Source organism: Cyanistes caeruleus, chromosome 6, assembly GCF_971803275.1.
Source record: "Cyanistes caeruleus chromosome 6, bCyaCae1.hap1.1, whole genome shotgun sequence".
NCBI lineage: Eukaryota > Metazoa > Chordata > Aves > Passeriformes > Paridae > Cyanistes > Cyanistes caeruleus.
The window spans coordinates 66591752-66613879 of record NC_141706.1 but is presented as its reverse complement, the minus strand read 5'-3'; the positions used below and the strand labels follow the sequence as shown (position 1 = coordinate 66613879).

The window sequence follows — 22128 nt, the reverse complement described above, 5'->3', positions numbered from 1 at the left end:
GCCTGCCCACCCTCACAGGGCAGAATTCCTTCTTCAGGTGGCTTCCACCTCCCATTGACCGAGTTCTGTCCGTTCTCTGCCACTGTCTCTGGACAAGGACAGTGAGGGATGTGCACCAAGGGGGGATGAGATGGGAAGTGAAGCACAGAGACGCTCTGGAAGCTCTGCCCTTCTCTCGTAAAAGTCCTTTATTAGAACGGCAAACGTGACACTCGTGGTCAGTACAGCGGCTGTGTGCAGCTACCATCGCGCAACACGGGGAGGGGAACGACGTCTTACAATCACTGGGACTCTAAGAAGCACCATGAACACCCTAAAGAACGGGGGATGACGGCTGAGAGAGGAGCCCCGGGTGAGCCGGCCACGGGGGCTCCTCAGGAACACCAAGGAGCCGCCCGGCGTTGTCCCGCAACGCGGCTCTCCGGCAGCTGGGAGCGACTCCTTGGTGGGAGTCAACGAGAGATAGCACCCATCCAATAAATTAGGAAAACTTAACGCTAGAGCAACGAGGGAATGAACGGGACTGTCCTGGAGGAGGGCACGCCGGGAGGGAATGGGTTATTTACACTTGTTTTTCTGCTGGGCCGGCGCTCCCGTCGTGTCCCAAGCGGAGCGGGGAAGGAGTGCCCGGCCCGGCTCCGCGGGGACACGAGCGTGCAGGCGCTCTCGGCTCGGCCACGGGGCTGGCACCGTTCCTCTCCCGCCTCTGAATTACCAGAAAGTCAAGCAGGGGATGGAGGCCGGCGGGAAGCGCCGGGCGCGTATTCCTGAGTGCGTGGCGGGGCTGTGGTCCAGCTCTCCTTCCTCCCCATCCCATCCCCACCCCCGGGCTCTGTGTCAGACCCTCACTGCAGAACCAATTCTCCGGTGATTGGAAGGACACTATCAGTTGAATTTAAGGCTAGGCTTTATATGGCAACTATAAAAAAATAAACGCTAATCTCCGAAGAGCCGGGCGAGGCTCTGCGGTCTATGGCTGTGGCGCGTGTGCTGGCACCGAGGCGTGGGGGGGTCCCAGGAGAGCCCCCCGTGGGCATTGGGCACCCGACCAAGGGCCTGCCAGCACCCGGGGCACCTGGGGACAGGACAGACCACCCCCTGCCCCGCAGAGATGCCCCAGGGGCAGGCGGGACAGAGAGGGGTGTTTTGGTAAGGACATGGAGACTGACTGGTAATCCAGGACCCACCTCTACACGTGACCGAGGGTGCTCTGCAAGAAAGGCCACAGGGGAAAGAAAGAATCCTGCAAAGTAACCGGGCTGGCGTGGGCAGAAGCGTTCCCGTGGTGGGGTCCCTCCGGCTGGCCCCACGGGAGGGGAAAGCGAGACGGAACTGCCCCCTCCCCCCCAAAAAACCCCAACTCAAATCAGGAAAACCAAACCTAAAAGCGGACACAGGAGAACAGCTCAGGCTACCTAGGTACTTCATCAGCCAAAGAGAGCTAAAGAGCGAAGCGCACACACACGGGACAGCGCGGAGACCGGAGAGCGGAGGCGGCCGAAAGCCAGGATCTTCCTTCCCGAATTGCGTCCCCGTCTCCGGCCAGAGGCCGAGCAGGGACCTGGTGGCCGAGCAGGGACCTGGCAGCTGGGCAGGGACACCTCGTCCTGCAGGAGGGAACGGGCTGGCTCCTCTCATCACGCCGAGAAGAGGCAGCCGGCTCCGGGAGCATCCTCAGGGCATGGCCGAGCGCGAAGCGTAGAACTCGGGCACCGGCAGCCCGGTGTGCAGCGTCACCTGCAAGGAGAGACACGGATCTCAGCTGGGTCAGCTCGTGGCATGGCAGCTGGCACATCGTCCCCAGAGAGGGCAGGAGCAGCACAGGGGACAGGCAGGATGTGACCAGAGATGCAGGTGTCCCCAGAGCTGTGGCAGTGGCTCCATCTGGCTTGCTCCTCACTTTTCTGTGCTGCTGGAGCGAACTGGGACCGCTGGTACCGAGCCCAGAATATTCCCAGCTGGCTGTGTACAAATCTGGCTGCCAGAGAGGAGGGGCACGGCAGGAGCTGGGTGTTTGTGCAGGTGAGATGGACAGGAGGGGACTGGGGGGGCTAAAGGACAGTGAAGACATTACAAGAGATCCTGGAGAAGCCCCTGAGCTGAGTGGGGACGGGGACAGAGAGGGGACAGGGACAGTGGAGGGGATGTGGCTGATTGCTGGTGGGAGGAAGGAGCTTTGTGGTGGGGAACTGAGCAGCATCAGGATGTTGGGACAGGGCCATGCTCGCACAGGCACTGGTGAAATTCAATTCCCTCCACAAATGCTTTAATCTGGGAGGAAAGCACAATTCCTCCTTTTATTGCAGCAGCATTTTCCCCTTCAGATAAAGATTTAAAGAAAACTGTCTAAAATACACTGATTTCCCTCCTAATTAGAGTTGTTTTCAATTAGGCATATACCTCTGAAGAAGCATAATAAATGGCTTGGCTTAATTAGCAGCCTTTTATCAGCATCCCACGGGATTTCTGTGTTGTCAGGGGATTTAGGCTCTGCCTTGCCCAGGGAACTCACAAAGCCAAGGGGCTCCAGAAATCCCTTATGGCTGTGGAGAGGACTGAGGTAGGAATTAACCCCAGCACACAGCAGGATGTTTTTACCACACCAAATTAATACAGCACCTCTAAACCCAGCATAGACAACAGGGGCTTCGTTAGTGTTTCCTAATTAAACATTTCTCAGCTCCTCTCCAAGCCAGGCAGACTCCCCTGCCAGTGAGACCCTTGGGATGGGACACTTTGGCAAGGATGCTCCCAAAGTTTGGGATGGTCCCGGCACACCTCAGTCCCAGTGCTGCTGGAAAATTGTCACTGCCTTGGTGACAGTGCAGTAAGCCCTGGATCCTGATGGACACAGCAGAGCATGTCCTAATCCATGGATCCCTAATTTTGGTGCCTCTGCCCTAGCACAGAGGTGATTATAAAATCCTAGAATGGTTTGGAAGGGACCTCATTCCACCCCTCCATGGCAGGGACACCTTCCACTAGCCCAGGGTGTTCCAAGCCCTGTCCAGCCTGGCCTTGGGCACTTCCAGGGATCCAGGGGCAGCCACAGCTGCTCTGGGCACCCTGTGCCAGGGCCTGCCCACCCTCACAGGGAACAATTCCTTCCCAATATCCCATTCCCCCTTATCCTTTCGCTCCAGGCTCTGTTCCAAAGTCCCTCTCTAGGTTTGACACCACCCACTGTAGAAGACCCTGCCAAAATGCTCGACACCCTGAGATGATCCTTAGGTGCAACGTGTCCTTGGATGTGCCTAGGCACTTGTGCAGGGCTGGAGGTGCAGGCAGTGGTGGGAGGGATGTGCCAAAGCCAGGCTGTGGAGGATTCCTTGGCACAGAGGACAGCAGGGATGTGGTCAGTGAGAAGAGAAATGAAAGATGGAAATACCGGATTGGCTCAGGGTGTCACCGCTTGGGGATGTTCAGGAGAGCTTGGGAGAGAGGGAGAGAAGAAGAGGGGTTTGAAATGTCCCAGAGGAAAACAGGCTTTGGAAGGTGCTCTTCTCCCTGGTGATGCTCTCATCCAGGACCTGGGAGAGCTGTAGGAGCCAGTGAGGCTCTTGTGAGGGAGCATCACAAAACACAGTTCTCAAACCCCATCACAGGGAGGGCTCCAGCAGCCCTGAGGGAGGAACCTGGAGCGAGGAGCTCCCTCCAGGGAGGCCTGTCCTGATTCTGGAGACTCACAGGTGGTTTAGGGTGCAAGTTTAGCTCCTTCCAAGCCACCCTTGCTGCACAAGAATCCTCCTGTTCCTGCTCCTGAGCAGCAGCTACTGCAGTGACAGCATTCCCACTGCTGGGAATGTCACACCCTGCTCCAGTGAGCCCGACCAAACCCGTACCTGCACGTTCCTGTTGAGGCTGACGGCGGGGAAGAAGAGGCCCTCCAGGTTCTCAAAGGCCACAGGTCCTTGCTGGTCCTCGTTGATGGAGAAGGTCAGAGTCCTCCTGGTCAAATCCAGCAGCACTCCCACCGTGGCGCCTTTCGTGATCCCGCCCTCGGTTCTGTGGGAGGAGAGAGCAGTGCCTCAGTGTCCCCCGTGCTCCTGGCTCAGACCATCAACTCAAGGACTGATGATGGTGAACACCACAGCTCAGCCAGGAGCCAGGCCATGACCTGCTGCCATCCCAGCCATGCTCCTCATTCCCTGGGAACCTCCTCCTCCACCCTCCATGGAGCTGCTCTCCTCTTTGCCAGGATGTCCCCAAGGGAAAAGCCACCCTGAGAGCAGCCACAGCCACACAACCACGAGGGAAAGCACGTGGAACTGTGGAGCAAAGCCACAGCACCCACACCAAAACCTGCTGGTCCATCAGGGAACGGCCCTTGGGTCTGCAGGAAGGTGAGCCCAGGCTCTCCCCAAGAGAAGTCCCCAGTCCCAGGTGGAACACACGAGCTGTAGCTGTGGCACAGGGATCGAGACAAACGTTACTGCAGGATTTGGCTGGTACTGGGAAGGGGCTGCCAACAGAGTCAGCATGGAAAGAGTGGTGGCAAGCAGGGAAGGAATGCTGGAACAAGGCAGCACCAAGCAGGCAGAGCCTGATCCCCACTCAGGGAAGGGCACATCCTCCAACAGAGGAGACCAAGATTGATGTCACCCTCCCTGTGGACACTTGCAGGTGCCACTGTCAAAGCCACAGGCTCTTCCTTTGTTGGAGTCTGAGACACAGAGTGTGTGCCCTTGGCTCTGAGATCCAGGAGAACACTGAATTTCATACAACATGAAATTTATGGGTGTGTTTTCATGGTGTTACATGAAAACAACTGTTAAAGTTAGATAGAAAAGCTGAAAGTGTGAGTGTGTGAATTAGAGAGTTTCTTAAGTCACTGGGTGAAAAAGTTAGAGTTTAAACTTGTTTAGAGAGCAGAAGACAAGATGGAAGATTTAGGGTGTTGTTTCTTTTCCTTCTTTCTTCTTTATTTTCATTTTCTGGAGGGTTTTGGGTAGTAGGAGGTGATTGGACAGAAAATGTCACAGTGCAGCACACAGGTGATGGGTCATTGGGTCATTAAGGAAAATAATCCACGTGTCTATTGTTAATTGGGTAAAAATAAACATAAATATAAAAAGGCTGCACAGTTTGGGGCCATTTTGTGCCATCAGAACCCAAAGTGTGCCAGGCTGCAGTGAATTAAATTTGTGCAGAGAGTCTGGAGAGACCTGCCAAGTTCTGTGCTGACATCCTGATAAACACGAGAAACAAGATCCTGACGAGCTCTGGAGTTTCTGTCCTGACCCAGAGAACTGAGATAAACAGAGGGAGGATCCCAAAGGAGCTCAGCCCAGCAGGGACTGAGAAACCCAGGAGTGAGCAGAAATACAGAATCAGAAAAACAGATTAAAAAGTGACATTCCTTGTGCTGTGGTGTCCGGAGGGGGAACCCCTATCCCAACACCTACCTGTTGGTGTGGGAGTTGTTGTGCATGAACCAGCTGCGGTTGTTGTCCACGTACATGGCCCAGGCCTTGTCGTCCTTGCCCAGCATGGCATCCTTGAGGACGTCGATGCGAGCCACGCCGAAGGCCGGGTCGGGGTGGTTGTCGTAGCGATCGATGGACAGCTCCCAGTAGTGCAGCCCTTTGGAAAAGCCCGTTTTCCCCAGCACCACCCTGTCATCGTAGCTGTTGCAGGTGACAGTCAGGTTGTCGTTGGAAAAGATGATGTCGGCATGGGCAGAGGCGGGGTCGAAAGAGAACCAAGCGACTGGAACACACAAACAAGGCGGGGTTAGCGCGGTGGGGACGCGCCGGAGCCGCGCGGAGCCACACGGACAGGGCATGCTGCATGCAGGACACGGAGCTTCCACCAGAGAGGGACAACTTCCACCAGAGAGGGACAACTTCCACCACCGAGGGATGCTCTGAGCTCCTGTGGCTGCAGCTGCCAGCGTGCCTGAGGTTTTACAGCCAGGACTTGGAGGAGTTTGGCTCTTGCTGCTCCATGGCTCCCAGTCTCGGCTCGTGAGCCTGCAGGATCCTCAAAGCCTCCTAAAATTTGGTGCTGGCAGGAGATGTGATCCTCAGCAGGTCTCCAAGCTCTAACAGAATTATGGAATCATGGAGTGGTTGGGGTTGGAAGGGATCTTAAAGCCCATCTCCAACCCCTGCCATGGGCAGGGACACCTTCCACTATCCCAGGTTGCTCCAAGCCCTGTGCAGCCTGGCCTGGAACGTAACTTACTCTCAGGATCAAGTGTTTTTTAATTTTCAGACTCAGGTCAGTGTGGGAAGGGGACTGAGGATCAGCAGATAAACTCTGTGTGTGTATTTAAGGGCTGTTTTTGGGAACCAAAAGCACACACAAACATCTTCATTTACTAAGATGTCACATCACACCAAGAAACCTCCCTGCCAAGCAACGAGCCACACCTAAGCCAAGAACTCATGGGAAGGCTGGAAAATGCCCCAAAACCTCCACGATTCCGTAGGGCTGCTGGTTTAAGTGCACAGGACTCGGTTACTGCAACTCTGACAGACACATCGTCACGTCCTCGACAAGACACAGGGACGGGGATTCATTCACAAGCCACCAGCCCGGTTCCCCAGGTGGTTTCCTCCAGCTGAAAACCGTGAACTGACACATCCACAAAACACTCTGACGGCTTGAAAAATAAAAACACTCAGGTGAGACTGATTCACTGGTTTATTGGGACGTTTCACGAGACAGCTCCCATGCACGCGGCCGCCCCGCGCTCCCCGCGCCGCGCGCGGGGGGTGCCGTACCTGCCACCATTTTTTTAATGTCAACTGTGGTCATTCCCAGGGAAAGGCATGCGGGAGAGAAAACAGCACGTCAGGTTGGGAAGGGAAAAGAAGGAGAAACCATTCCTGCTTGTCTGTGATTCCAGCCAGAGCACGGAGCTGTCGGCATTTCGAGAGGCGCGAAGGTGGGCTGGGGCTGCGGGGTGAGGAGGGAATCCCACAGGGCTGCAGGCTCCTTCTCCCAGGGCAACGAGCAGTACTGGCCCTGCAGACAGTCTGAAGAGGACAGGCAAGCAGCAGCCACCTTGCTTTAATTAGCTGCAGAGGGGGTAATTGCATCCACGGAATCAATGCCTTAAAGAGCAGGGATACGGACTGAGAATCATGGAATGGTTTGGGTTGGAAGGGACCTTAAAGATCATCCTGTTCCACCCACTGCCATGGGCAGGGACACCTTCCACTACCCCAGGCTGCTCCAACCTGGCCTGGGACACTCTCAGGGATCCAGGGGCAGCCACAGCTTCTCTGGGAATCTCTGCTAGGGCCTCACAACCCTCACAGCCAGGAATTCCTTTCTAAAATCCAACCTAACCCTGCCCTCTTTCAGTTTAAAAGAGGAGGAGAGCAGAAGGATCAGTTCTTAATTACAGGGCCACTTCCAGAGGACTGACCTCAGGCTTCTCTTTAAAACCACGTGGGGGAAACCAAAATGCTTTTACATCATCATAACTTCTCCAAATGTGCCTCCTGCCCAGGGAGTCCCCACCCCTGGAGGGATTTAAAAGCTGTGTGGATGTGGCACTTGGGGACACAGCTCAGTGATGGCATTGGCAGTGCCTGGGAATGGTTGGACTCCCACGATCTTAAGAGGGATTTTCCCACTTCAACAATTCCATGATTCTGTCACATCTGGGAGCGCTCTGCAAGCAGGGTACGAGCAAGAAACGCTGCTCAGTCACCAAAGAAAAGATTAAAAAGCAAAAAAAAAAATAAAAATAAAAATGAAGCAACACGCAGTAGGTGCCAGTTAATTGTAATTAAGATACTTGCCTAATTGGGAGTAAGGCGATCCTTGCGTGTCAAAATTGCATCCTATAAAGAGATACTACATTTCACACATCACAGCTAAGGAACAACAACCTCCTGACAAACACTCCTGAGCATTTCATTGGTAATTAAGCATCCAGCAGCCACGGGAGGCCTGATTCATTAAAAGCCAGAGGGCACAGAGCGGGGTGGCAAACACAGCCTGGGAGTTTGGAGTGTGGACTGTATAAAGTCTGACTGCTCAGGATGCCAAATTATTCTGCTTTTTTCCAGAAAAGAGGCAGGAAATTTTAGCCTTGATGGAGTATCTTGGCTGCTTGGTAAAGATTCTCTAAACTGACTGAGAAACCACTCCTTGAAGGACAGGGATTGAGGAAAAGGCAGCTCCTGCTGGGTGTGAGTGCAGCTGGAAAGGGGATCCCTGGGGGCTGACACTGCCTCAGACCCCTGCTAGCACCCAAAGGGTTGTAGCTTCATCAGCTGCATGGGCAGGAAGTGTTGGGGTGCCCTTCATGCTCCTGGGCCTGACCGTTGGCTGCAATCACCTCATGGGAGCCAGGGACTGATCCAGGGGCCTGTCCTGATCCAGGGGCCTGCCCTGATCCAGGGGCCTGCCCTGACCTAAGGGCCTGTCCTGATCCAGGGGCCTGTCCTGATCCAGGGGCCTGTCCTGATCCAGGGGCCTGCCCTGATCCAGGGGCCTGCCCTGATCCAGGGGCCTGCCCTGATCCAGGAACTTGTCCTGATCCAGGGGCCGGTCCTGATCCAGGGGCCGGTCCTGACCTAGGGGCTTGTCCTGTTCCATGCACTGCATGGGACCGCACACACGAAGGGTGCTGGATTTTAGGGCCACCTCAGGGCCTGTTTTTCCCCCTTGTGCCCTGGGTGTTGGTGGGACAGCTCCTGGCTGTGCCTGTGCTCCGTGCTGTGCCAAGAGGCTCCTCCTGAGGCTGCTTTAATGAATCCTGCCCCGTGTCCCGACTCCGACACCGCTTTTCCAGGTCTCTGCGCATCGCTGTGCTCCAAGCTCTCCTGAGGGACACAGAGACCCTGTTTTGGTGCTCAGGACCCCGTTTTTCCCTGGCCCCCCACCCCAGAGTGGGGCTGCAGAAGGTCCACACGCGGGTATCGCTCACGGCCAGCGCGGAAGGGTCCCGGAACACCGGACACAAAGGAAGGAACGTCCGTAACAAAACAGCGTTGGAAGCCATCAGCTCACAGCAGCACGATGAGAAATCAAACATAAAAAGCACAAAGAAAAGAAAGTTTGCAGGGTTCCCCACCCACCCCCAACCCCTGGTTATTCTGGCAAGGGTCATGCTGCAGCATTCCTCATTCCGTGTTATGGGATGGAAGTCAAACAATCGGGGGCCCCCATTCTTCCAGGGCTTACACCGGAGAAAGCCGGGAATTAACGCCTTTGGAGCGATGTAAATCCAGAGAGGTGGAAGAATCAGGGCCCAGGATCTTTAGCAACAGAAGATGTGCAAAGAGTGGTTAGAAAACGGCTCTGAGAGACCTCTGTGGCTCCTCACTGGCTGCCCAAATCCATCCCTGGCTCTGGCCTGCCTACATCCCAGCACAGCCCGTCATTCCGGGCACGGATCCGAACCGAGCGCTCGTCTGGGGCTGCCAGGCCAGCGAGGCATCACGGCAGTGCTGTCCTCTGCTCTGCAGGAAACAAGGCTTTGGGATGATCACAGCTGGCTTTGGAAGAGCCAAGCCCAGCGCTCAAAGCTGAGCGGAAGAGAGCCCGCGTCTCCAGGCCCTAAGTTGGGCTGTGAGCTGGAATCACAGAATCCCAAACTGGTTTGGGTTGGAGGGGACACAAATCACCTCACTGCACACCCCTGCTGTGGGCAGGGACACCTTCCACTACCCCAGGCTGCTCCAAGCCCTGTCCAACCTGGCCTGGGACACTTGCAGGGATGGGGAATTCACAGTCTCTCTTGCCCGCTTCTTTCTTACCGGGGGTCAGATTTAATCAACCAAACTAATTTCACAGACCAATTCTCCCAGCAGAGGCTGCGGTTCCTGGTTGTGTTAGGAAGGGAAAGCATGGGGATATTCCCACAAGTTTCACCCAGGGAAGGTTTTTTTCTGATTATCCCTTGACACGAGCTCAACACAAACTGGGAATGGGGAATCTTCTAGAGGAAAGTGTCCCTGCCCACATCAGGAGGTTGGAAGTGGATCAGCTTTAAGCTCCCTTCCAACCCAAACCATTCAGGGATTTATGATCACCAAAGGGTTCAGCCTTGCCAAGAGCAGCACCCAGGTAAGGAATTACTGCGCTGCTCCATCACCCCACACCTCAAACTGGCACATCCCAGCAGAACCACGGCACTGACCCACAGAAAGAATTCCCGCTGCCATCCGCATGTCATGGGAAAAACAAACACAACGGAACAGAACAAACAGTTTGGAGATGCCCAGAAGCACAGACCAAGAGGCAACGCCAGAGGTGCTCAGCTCACCGGCTGAATTCAGGGACTGTAAGGAAGAATGCAAGCTCAGCTGGTGGGCCGAAGATCTTAGCTCAAAGTAGGATCTCCCCGAGAAGCTGGGTTGTAGATTAAGGGTGGAGGAGAAAGGACTCATTCTACGAAGCTGCGATCTTTCCAAAGGCACTGGAAAAGGGAGGGTCTGTTCTTCTGACTGCGTGTCTAAACGTAAGATCAACGCAAACTACAGATCAGAAATGGGGTCTCTGCTGGGCGCCGTCGCTCCCGAGCCTCGGAGCGCAGCACGGACCCTGCTCCGCTGGCAGGGCAGGAATGGCTGGTGCTGGGCAGCCCAGAGAGACCCTGCAGGGCAGCCTGAGCAAGGAAAACACGTTCATCTTCCAAAGTGTCCCCGTGTCAGCGTGACAAATTCAACTGGCTTGTCTGTAAAAGGGGGGGGTCCTGCACCTCTTCACAGGAAGGCACCTAAAAAAATTCACAGGTTACCATGCACACGTCCCACCGTGCTTTAACACATCCCAAACCTTTTTGTGCACGATTATCAGGGGTGGAAAAACCCAGCTGGTGACATTTTGCAGGGCTGGGCTAAGCTCTATCACCCTAAGAACCACCAAGCACCCACCTTACTCAAGGGCTGTTCAGGAGGTTGTGTTCTTGGAATCCCTTTGTACCTGTCAAAACACATCTGAGCCTTACAGCAAGAATTTAACTTGTGGGATTCACGAGAATTCATTCAGCAAAATGTCAGAGCAGAGGGAACCTCGTGGGTCATTCTGTTCCCTGCTACCACAAACAGTCACCTCCTGCAATTTCTTCCCTAGCCTTTTATCCAGGATTGTGTTAACATGAAAATGCAGAATCCACCATCCACACACTCACACTGTATCCCCCAGCCTTGCCAGCTCTGCTTTGAGTATGGATTGAGCTGGGAATTGTGGTAAAACAGATAAAAAGGGAATATTTCTCTGCATGGTGGGTTGTAACCTCTGCAACTCGCTGCTGCTGCCGAGGCTGTGGAAGCAAAGGGCATCAGTGGGGTCAGAGGAGATAAATTATTGCACAACAGTCAATAATCAGAGCTCAAAGTTAGGGAGGAACAGCTTCTAACCCTTCCAAGGGTGAGAGGAACCACTACCATGAGTAGCTGTGCCCATGGCTCTCCCTAAGCAGCCTCCCACGTCCCTGTAGCTCCTTGAAGACTTTTCCCCCTTGGGATGTTCACCCTTTCCAAAAGCTGCTGGTTAAAAAGCCCTGGTTGCTGCTCAGGGTCACTCCATGGATGGTCAGGAATTTAAAGTTGGGTTCCAGATGAGGAGCTGGGATGGAAAGGAAAGGTTCTGGTGCTTGGCTTGGCTGGGGAAGGGAGGTGGAAGTTCTCTGCCTGGAGAAAAGCCTGGGAGGCACCGCTGAGCTCCGTTTCTCCATCTCCACCTGGAGTGAGCTGGTCCTTCATCCTGACATCCAGCTTGCTGGGCAGAACATGGAAAGAAGTCAGCAGGAGACTGGCCAGAGGCTGGGAAATCTGCTGGACAAGGGAAAACCAGGAGAGCAGGGGCTGCCCAGCTCAGGGAGGAGGAAAAGGAGGAGGCTGGGAGAGACCCCAGGTCTCCCAGGGGTCAGGACAGCCAAGCAGGGCTGCCACCAGCCAAGCTTTGGGACATGTCTGTGCCCTGGGTCACCTTGGAAACTTTTTCCCACACTCACCTCCCAGCCCACAGCTTCATTCAGGTGCTGGAGAAACAGAGGTGAAGGCAGAGCCTTGGGCTAAGGTGTGACAGAACAAGAGACACTCCCAGGGATTGTGTGGAAAAGCCCAAAATCAGCTCAGGAGGGGACACAGTTCAAGGGAAGGATGTCACCTTCAACCCTCGCTGCACCTTGGCTGTGCTGCTGACAGGATCTTCATCCCTGGGAAGCCCCAGCACGCGGGGAGCACAAACCTCCCCGCCAGGAACCACCTTGTCCTGCTGGTGGCACCAAGGACCAGCTCTGAAGAGCGACCTGCAACAGCTTCCTTTGGGATGAGCAGCTCTCAGCACGGCTGGGAAGGAGTTCCTGCTGTGCACTGCTGCACGTGCTGCCTTCCCATGGCATTTTCCACTGGTGCTGCCCAGCTCCCTGTGGCTGCTTGGCACAGAGCCCCTGACACATCCCCTTCTTCTCAACCTTCTTCTCTTCACACGCTGAGGCTCTGCAAGACCTTTTGCTCTGCTCACAGAAAGCAGAAGAAAGGCTTCAGTTCCCTTCCACAGGCTGCAGATCTCATGGATTCTCTCAGAACTACAAACCAGCTCTTCAATACCAGAATTCCTCACCAGCACTTAGAGCAGGACCGCCAGGCTGGGAGAGACGCTCTCTTCACATCCAGCCTCTCCCTCCTTTTGTCCTCTCTTCCCACACAACCGCTTTGCAGGAAGCTGCAGAGGGAAAAGCTAAGCCTACTTCAGACAAAATAGCTCTGAGCAAGGCCTGATGCTGCTGTAAAAGCCAGGAATAAAAGCCTGAGCGAGGGCTGTGATGTGCAAGGCAGCTCCATTCAACAAGTCACTCGGATATCCGGAAGCTGCACACACTGATGTGATTTATTTCTCTTTGAATCCAAAGGAGCTCAGGCAGCCTCTTAGAGCACAAAATGCTCCAGGCCCGTTTGACTTTTTTCCTCCCCTGGAATAACAAATGCAAAAGCTCATTCGAGTGAAAAGGCTGAATGAATTCAGCCAAGGAGAGTGGAACTTCTCCCTGGTGGCACGGAGCAAGCACCAGCCCCAAGCACGGCCCTGCTGCCACCACAAGCAGCTATTTTCTCCCAGATTCCTTCGTATTCTGGAGCTGGGCTTGAGCTTGGCTCAAGGTGAGAACACCTCTGAGAGGAAATCAGAGCTGGGAAGATCATAGTGGGGACCCTGTGAATTCCTGCCTGGGACAACTTAAAGCCCAACTGATTTTGATGAGGAAATTGTGTCTGTGAGGCACAAATGAGATGAGAAGTCAAAGCTCTGCTGTTTCCTGCCAGGGCTGGGCTGGGAACTGTTGATCTTCAGGCTTTGGGAACAGTTCTGGCCAACCTGGCACGGGGCTGGATCCAGCCTGTCCCATCCCTGGATCTCCAGAGGAACTTGTGCAGCTTCTTTGCTGCTGGTGCTCAGTTTGCCAGCAGGCACTGATGTGTCTCTGTGCTGTGCTGTGACCTCCCTGCCTCTCCTGTGAAGTTTGTCACAGTTTTGCTGTCTGCTCTACCTCTGAATGAATCCCATTCCTTGCTGCCCTTTCCAAATGGGAATGGTGATCTCCTGCAGGCAGCAAGAGAAACCCTCTGCCGTAGCCTTGCTCTGCTTTTGTCTTCTAGGTTTTTTTTCCAGCAAAAATCCCATTTTTCTCCTTGCTCAAAGCCCCCAGGGCTGCTCTGTGGCAGGAAAGCTCTCACTTTCCTTCCACCCCACCAGCAGCCCCATGAGCTGTGTGTGTCCCCTTCTGATCCCAGCTGCCAGCCAGCTGGATGCTGCCGTGAAAAAATCCTCACACGGCTTGGAAAAGAGAGATTTTTGTCTGGGAGCAAGGAAAAGGGATTCCAGCAAGCGTGGAAAGCTCCCAAAGAAGGGTTTTGTGCCTGGCTGTGGGGCAGCAGACGTGCCTGGGGGGGCTGATCCCTTTCTCCACAGCTGCAGCTCCCGACTCCCACCTCGGGGCCAGCCTTGCCACTCTCCACCTGCATGTCAGGAATAAACCAATTTTCCACAATGGATTAAGTGCCTGGTGTGACAAATGTACTTAAAGCCAGGCAGGGAGATTCCCCTGCAGCCTGCAAGGCAGTGTTTAATATTCAGAGTGCAGATGATGCCGTGGGGCTCCTGTGCATCCCTGGTCTGGGAGGACACCCACACCGCTCCCTGTCCTGCACTGCCAGGCCTGAATCCCTGCCAAGCACAGCCCCTCAGGAGCAATGCTGGCAGTGTTCTGCTTCAAATGGGACCAGTGAAAACATCTGAGCTTCCCTCTGGTGTCACATAACCCCAAATTTAAACAGCTCTCCCTGTGCTTCCCAGGAGAAAAATCAAGGAAAGGGTGAAATCAAAGGAAAAGGGTGAGAGGGAAATTAAGGGGGAAATTCTGGCACTGCTGGAGGCTCCTGACACAACTTCCCCCCCGTGGTCAGTGCTGGTGGTTCCTGCAGGGGTTGTTCAGGGAGCTGAGCTGGGGTGTCCTGAGCTGTTGCAATTCCTTACCCTCGGAAGTCTGGAGCACCAGGGTCTTGCTGTAGGGGCTGACCCCTGACTTGTTGAAGGCCTTGACGCGGGCGCTGTAGGTGCTGTTGAAGTGCAGCCCATCCACCGTGCACATGGTCTCCTTGCCCACATACACCTCCTGCAAGGCAAAGGGAAATGCCAGGGCTGCACAGGAGCCCCAGGGCATGCACAGGATGCCGCCCTGCTCTGCCCCCTGGGACTGCAGGACACAAAACGGGATTTGTTCCTTGGGCACCGGCAGGAGGAGCAGGGGTTCTGCCCCTCTGCTCTGCTTGGCTGAGATCCCACCTGAGCTCTGCCCCCAGCTCGGGGGCTCCAGCATCAGGAGCATGTGGAGCTGCTGGAGAGAGTCCAGAGGAGGCCCTGGAGCTGCTCCAAGGACTGGAGCCCCTCTGCTCTGGAGCCAGGCTGGGAGAGCTGGCAATGCTCCCCTGGAAAAAGCTCCAAGAACACCTCAGAGCCCCTTCCAGAGCCTAAAGGGGCTCTAGAAGAGCTGGAGAGAGACTGGGGACAAGGGATGGAGGGACAGGAGCCAGGGAATGGCTGCCAGTGCCAGAGGGCAGGGATGGATGGGATATTGGGAAGGCACTGACCTCGTTCTCCCCAGACCCCTTCTCTCCAGCTCCCACCTCACCTCTCCTTTGCCTCGGCCCTGCTCTGGCTCCTGCCTGCCTGAGCTCCTTGTGGATAAATTCAGAGTGCAGTGGGCTGCTCCTGTGACTGCTCTCAGTGGATGTGAACACACCAGGATAATTATTGGCGTGTCGGATCACAGAAAAATCATATTTTAATTGTGTAATTACAGCAATTTAAAAACCCTCAGGCCTTAAACACCTCTGCTTGCTATCAGCTGGCAAACCATGAGGCTTTCATGGCAATTAGCACACCTTGCATGAAATATCCAGCAACCTAAAAATAGGGAGCTTCATGGAATCATGGAATGGTTTGGGTTGGAAGAGACCCTAAAGATCATCCCACTCCAAACCCTGCCATGGCAGGGACACCTCCCACTGTCCCAGGGTGCTCCAAGCCCTGTCCAACCTGGCCTTGGGCACTTCCAGAGATCCAGGGGCAGCCACAGCTTCTCTGGCTAACAAGAGTTTCAAACTTGTTCTTTGATTTTCCAACTCAGCATTTGCACCACCTCAAACCACCCTGTACCCCAAAACCCCACAGCTTGTCTGCCCCATCCACTTCCCTAAATTAATTCTGTGCTCAGCTGCTGGCAGGGAATGACTGGAGAAGAACATCCCCTTCCCACAGGGCTGGCTCCGAGCACCTACCCTGAACTGGCCGCCGTTGCCATCGTCCAGCTCCAGGATGTATCCTTCCACCTGCACCGTGGACAGAGGGGGCTGCTTCCAGGACAGAGTGGCACTGTTGTTGTGGGTGCAGCACTCCTCCAGCTGCAGGATCGGCGGGGCCGGCACTGGGGAGGAGACTAATCACCAATTAGTGCAATTAGCGCAACCCTGGGGGGTGCGGGGTGCTTTTACTGCCTCGGTGGGAAGGAGGCAGAAAGGATTGTTCTCCCACCAAGCTCCACCAAATTCCTGCCCCCTGCCAGCCTGGTGAAGCTTTTCTGCTTTATTCCAGTTTTCTAATTAATGCAGGAGAATGATGGCAGCACAATCTGCCTGTTCTGAGCTGCCTGGAGTCCCACAGCTCAGCAGAACCTGGCTCTGGACTTACCTACAGCCCTGCTTTGGAATTCAATAAATCCAACAGAACTGGGGGGCTGAGTACCCCTTTTGGCTCCCAGCAGCTGCACAGGGGGCAGAAAGGACTGCCAGGAGTTTTTCTGTATGTGTCCCACAGCCCACTCCTGCTCTGTCACAGGGGAGAGTGACAGCCTGACAGGGACATGTCCCATCTCTCAACAGAGATCCATCCTCATCCTCACTGCCCAAAGTGATAAGAACCAGTGGAAATTGGCATGGAGAACCCAGGCAAGATGGGGAGGAGCCATGGATGCCTGAGGAAAAAGCTGGACTTGCTGGCAGAGGCTCAGCATTCACCCTCTGCGACTCCTCCACCTCCTGGGCTGGATCCTGCAGGCTGGCAGTGGGTGTGGGTACCTACTGCTCACTGCTCTTTATTGAGGCCTCAGGTGCTGCCCTCCCTCCCCTGGTGCTGTGACACAGATTTGGGATCCAAACCCAACCTCCTGCAAGTCTACAAAACCAACAACTGATTTCCACAGCGAGGGTGAGCTGGGAGGAGGAATTTGCTAAGAGGAGGGTGGGCGGCTCAACCAGCAGCAGATTTGCTCTTATTAATTAAAAATAACCCTCTGGGCTAAGTTGCAGGAAGGGAGGGCAGGAACACAGGAGTGTGAAGCAGCAATCCAGCCCTCCCTGGGTTTGCTACCCAAAAATATTCCTGACATTTCAAATTAACAGCCTGGCTAACGAAGAGCAAGCACGGTCAGCTCCTCCCTGCCACCAGCAGGGCCAGCAGCTGAGGATGCTCCTGGTGGTGACACACACGAGTGTGGCCAACATCCTTCCTGTCCCTGGCCACTGAGACACCCTGCTGTGTTCCTGGGCCAGGAATTCCAGCTGTGATGGGAATGAAGGGCGGTGCCAGAGCTGGTGAAGGTGCAGCTCAGATCCAGTGTCCTCCTGAGCCTCCCCATGTCACAGCCCCTCTTTGTCAGCTTCCCAGATTCCTCACAGGCTGCAGCAGCCCTTGGTGGGACAGCAGGAGCACAGAGGGAATGGGGAACAGGGATGAAATTAAAGCCAAAATGATGAACCAAACCAACAGTGAGGTGAGGAGAGGGAGGGCAGAGCCCAGGCTAAGTGACCTGGCTGTGTTTGGAGGGACATCTGGTCTGAGACAGATGCTGCTCAGCACTGAACGAGCGTGGGGATGTGAGGAGAGGCTTGGGAAAAGCCTTGTGCTGCTCTCAAAAGAGAGGTCCCAACCTGCAGAGCACTTTTCAGTGCACCAATAACTGTCAGAGCACTTTGAATGCACTAATAACTTTATCAGAGCACTTTTCAATGCACTAATAACTTTATCAGAGCACTTTTTGATGCACTAATAACTTTATCAGAGCACTTTTTAATGCACTAGTAACTTTTTAATGCAGTAGGAGTGCTTTTCCAGGCAAAGCCAAACTCCTGGCACCCTGCTCTGGCACAGGGATGCCAAAACACACAAGAACAGGCATAACTTTGGGTCTGGGGTGTCCAATCTTGCTGGGAGATGAGAAACTCTTCTTTTCTGCTCTTTCCTTGGGATGAGCTGCATGGAAACTCCCAGCAGGAGCAGAGCTGAGCTCTGGGAAGGCACTGGAAAGATCTTTACCTTTCATCTGGACGAAGTCGAGCTGGTGGATGGACTGCAGCAGAGGGGCGTTGTCGAGGTTCAGGTCGAAGTCCGTGGTCATGCGTGGGGTGAGCGTCCCCTTGCCCCACTGCTCCTCGGTCAGGTGCACCCTCCTGATGAGAGCATCTGAGATCTGCAGGGGAGGAGAAGCCTCAGCTGCAGTGGGATGTGTCCCAGGCCTCGTCCCCACCCTGCTGTCCCCGGCTCTGGGATGTCACCCGTGGTTTCCAGCATCGCTCTTCACCGCAGGCTGGGCTGGAGAAGGGAACCCTGGAGCGCTGGGTGCGGGGTTTAGTGCCAAAGGGAGCCCAGGAATGGGTGCTGGGATGCAGCTCCCAAGGGCTGTCTGTTGGGTCTCTCAGTGGAGAGCCAGGAGCACCTTGTGATCCCTGCTGCAACCCTCCCCTCCCACCCTGCTGTCAAGGTGCAGGGGATCAGAGGCAGATCCTTGGTTTTATCCCCCCTGGAGCAGCCCCAGCCCTGCTGCATCCCCCCAGGCTCCACACCCACCTGCAGGAAGCCGCTGGGGTCGTTCTCCTTGATGACCTCCAGGCAATATTCCATCAGCCCCGTGGTCTGGCGCAGCTTCACCGTGCAGTGCGAGATCTGGTCCCGCACCACCTGCGGGGGACAAGGACAGCAGGGTCACGGGGACTCCAGGGAACAGGGACAGGCAGAACCAGCATCACACACCAGAATCCAGATCTTTCAAAACCTGGTGAATGGCAACACAGAATCCCAGCAGGTTTTTTTGGGTTTTTCCAATCCAAATCGCTGATCCAACCCTAAACTCATTCCTGCCAGGGCAGGGACACCTTTCACTATCTCAGGTTGCTCCAATCCCCATTCAACCTGGCCTTGGACTCTTCCAGGGATGGGGAATCCACAATCTCTCTGAGCAAGCTTTGTTTAGCCCAAAATCATTAGCACATTAACACATTAATTGAGTAATTACTCAAAGCAGGAGGGCAGCTCCATGCCCTGCCTTTAATTAAGCCAGATTCCACATGGCAGCTCGTGAGCTCCATGCAAAGCAAACGCCAACTTCCACAGATCCACAGCTGCCCTCTCCAGCCTTGGAATGCAGCCAGGTTCTGGGGCTGGCTCTGGGGCAGCTGCACTCAGCAGTCCTGGGCGAGGAGTGACCCTGGCAGCTGCTTTTTCCTGGAGGAATGAACACAGCACCTCCCCCAGCCTCATCCCTGAGGATCTGTTGGAGATGCCCATCAGCTGCATGGACCATGCAGAATTCCCTTGTTTTCACCACTGGCTGGGGATGAGCTCTGAGGGAGGGAAGTTCCAGGGGAAGGAGATAAATAAATCAATCCAGGCTCCACATTAAGGCACCTCTTGCACTCTCAGCTCGTTCCCCAAGGGATCACATTGCAGTATCCCTGCAGGGAAGCACAAGTCTGTGGTTTGCTGGTGCCTGAGGCCTCTGCTGACCTTCCCTGCAGCACAGCACGGAGGAGAGTTCAGGCTGGATTTATTTTAAAGCTGGCTGCTCCTTCACACTGAATCCTGCAGGTCCAGGACTGGCAGAGCAGCTTGGGAAGAGAGATTTTACTCTTAGACGAACATTCTCAAACTCTCATGGAAGATTTCTTCATGTTCTACTCCTGGAAGAGCTCTAAAAAGCTGTGCTGAGTTCTCCACTGGCACTGACCAAAGCTGTGCAGCTCAGAGGAGCATTGCAGCAAGGATGAGCTGTGAGGATGAGCTGCAGTGGGAAGGGAAAAGCTGCAACAAACAGGGATGAACATTCCTGGGAGCTCAGTGCTGCTGGGATCCCCATTCCGAGCTGGAGAGCACCTCCTCCAGCCAGGATCCCTCCAGAATTCCTGTCTGAGGGACAGGCAGGGGAAAGGAAGGCTCCTGTGGTGAAGGAACCTTCGAGGGGAGGTGACTCCTGCAGGGCAATCAATGCCACCACGTGTTGCTTAATTAAAATTTAATCACATCTACTTAATCACCTAGCAGGAAGAAAAGAATTACTAGCCTTGCAGCTTAGGAGCACGGATTCATTCAGGTTGGAAAAGCCCTCTAAGACCACCCAGGCCAGCTGTTCTCCCAAAGCCACCACTGACCCATGTCCCCAGGTGCCACATCCATATGGATTTTAAATCTATAAATCTCTCTGTGCCAGGGCTGGACACCCCTTTCCATGAAGAAATTTCCCCCTAATATCCAATCTAAACCTCCCCGTGGTGTATCTGGAGGTTGTTTCCTTTCATCCCATCCCTGGGAGATCTGGGACATCGCAGCTTGTGTGAAATGCCATTAAACACCCCCCCAAAACTGCTGCAGAATTTTAGGGAGCAGCCATTCCTTGCTGGTTTCAGCCATTCCAGGCTGAGGGAGGGGGTGCACCCCGTGTGCAGGGTGGACAAGGCAGCAGAGGGAGCTCCCATATTGCTCCTCTGGACCAGAGCAGAGGCTTGTGGAGGTGCTGGCTGGCTCTGAGATGGAGCTTTTGTGCAGCAGGACCTGCCCGTGCTGCTTTTGGCCTCAGACACTGCTGTTCTGAAGTGGGGAGTTCATTCCATGCCTGTTTCTAACACCTGAGTGCACTGGAACAGCTCTGCTGGGGTGAATCACAAATTCCAGGCTGGTTTGGGTTGGAAGGGATCTTTAAAATCCATTCAGTGCCACCCCTGCCATGGCAGGGACACCTTCCCCTGTCCCAGGCTGCTCCAAACCCCATCCAGCCTGGCCTTGGGCACTTGCAGGGATCCAGGGGCAGCCACAGCTGCTCTGGGAATTCTATTCCAGGCTCTCCCCATTCTCCCAGCCAGGAATTCCCAATTCCCAATCTCCCATCCATCCCTGCCCTCTGGCACTGGGAGCCATTCCCTGGGTCCTGTCCCTCCATCCCTTGTCCCCAGTCCCTCTCCAGCTCTCCTGGAGCCCCTGCAGGTCCTGGAAGGATAAAGCAGAGCCAACAGCTGGTCCTGGAGATCCCACTCCTACACTGACCTTCCTGATCCTGCAAGGCCCTGGATTTCCTTTCTCAGCAGGGATGCTCAGACCTTCAGGGCAGGATCCAGAAGGTGCAGGGGGGTGCAGAGCAGCATTTTGGCTTCGTGTGGCCCCTCCTGCTCAGGGTGAGGGCTCAGAAGCTGCCTGCCCCTGGAAGGGATTTTGCCTGTGTGGATGTTGGGTCTCCCAAAACTGTTCTGTGGGGTCCAGCCCTGCTGCTGGAGCACATCCTGACCGTAGCAGCCATGCCAGAGGTTTTGCATTCCCTGCCTGCTGGGCTCCAGACTGGCAAGCGAGGATCCCACCTGGAAAAGCCGCCCACGTGAGAGCCCTCTGAGGTGAAATGCACGTGCCCTTGGGAAGGCAGCAAAGATGGGATTGCTAAAACAATCTCCTTATCTTCTTTGCAGCTTAAATCTCTGTCTGGTTTGCCCAGGATAATGAGTTTGTGAAGCTCTCCCTGCTGGAGCTGACGCTTTCCAAGTATTTCCAGCAGAATTGCCATCTGCTCCCTCCAGCCTGGCACCAGCTCCAGGGAACAGCATTTGGCTGAAGACAGAATAAAAGCTTTTTTCTTATTCTACAAAAGTGGTCAGAGACCAGAAAAAAGAGGCTGTGGAGCCTCCAGCAGTGGAGACACCCCAAACTCCCAGGGAGGCTGTTCCAGGTGAATCCAAAGCTTCAGCTCTTTCCCAGCCCTTCCCTAGCTCTGATCCCCTCAGGGATCCAGCATCATCCATCTGGAGAACCAGGGAATAAAACAAACATTTTCATTTCAGCATCTCTGCAGCACAAAAGCCAAGAGGAGAAATCCACCTTGCCTTCACCAGGACCTTTTTAAGCACTCTTTTTTTAAGGCAAAAAGAGAGACCTTTGGTTGGGATCTAGTGGGGCCTCGTGGCTTTAAAGGAGAAATGGGATGCACACAGGACAGAAAAATTCCATCCATCACTTTGAGATGTAAAATTAAAGGCTTTGGAAATAAGACATAAACATCTCTCACACGTTTGAAGGCCTGGTCTAAACCCAGTGGGGTCAGTAAAGCCAAAGTGTTTTCCATGTGGCCTTAAGCCACAGAATCCAGGGATTCTCCTCAGGCCTGAGGGATTTCTACCCCTGTTACCCCAACAATGCAGAGTTTGTCGATGGGGAGAGCTGGAAGGGAAATCTGGGAGCTCCTCAAGCCTTGGGAGGCCGTGAGGGACTCACAGGATGCACCAGATTCCCAGGAAAAGCTGCCACATCCACGTGGGCTTTAGAACATGCAGGGATGATGATCTGGACAACCCTTTCCATGAAGAAATTTCCCCTCATATCCAAAAATCATATCCTAAATTTCCCCTGAAACAA

At 54.6% G+C, this 22128-nt stretch overlaps 1 protein-coding gene and 1 long non-coding RNA gene across 11 annotated transcripts in view; one reads left to right on the top strand and one right to left on the bottom strand.

Moving 5' to 3' along the window:
• Nucleotides 1–170: 170 nt before the first annotated feature.
• TRIM9 (tripartite motif containing 9) overlaps nt 171–22128 on the bottom strand; it is a 56144-nt gene continuing 34186 nt past the window's right edge. Inside the window, exons 4-13 of one of the 10 annotated variants that reach the window (XR_015287815.1) lie at nt 18310–18420; nt 17779–17932; nt 15747–15904; nt 14443–14581; nt 10232–10420; nt 7758–7799; nt 6375–6752; nt 5406–5709; nt 3843–4005; nt 171–1737 (exon numbers count right to left, since the gene is read on the bottom strand). Coding sequence is in view for 9 of the 10 variants with exons in the window: in XM_086892322.1 (XP_086748448.1) it covers nt 1675–1737; nt 3843–4005; nt 5406–5709; nt 6729–6752; nt 7758–7799; nt 10232–10420; nt 14443–14581; nt 15747–15904; nt 17779–17932; nt 18310–18420 (1347 nt within the window). In the remaining variant the exon portion in view is untranslated. The remainder of the gene's footprint in view (nt 1738–3842; nt 4006–5405; nt 5710–6374; nt 6753–7757; nt 7800–10231; nt 10421–14442; nt 14582–15746; nt 15905–17778; nt 17933–18309; nt 18421–22128) is intronic. The other 9 variants (XM_086892322.1, XM_086892323.1, XM_086892324.1 and 6 more) reach the window with 9 other exon arrangements.
• Nucleotides 15892–20549, top strand: LOC147652799 (uncharacterized). Its single transcript, XR_015287817.1, has 3 exons — nt 15892–16034; nt 16129–16266; nt 16347–20549. It is a non-coding gene; the product is annotated as an uncharacterized LOC147652799 (long non-coding RNA).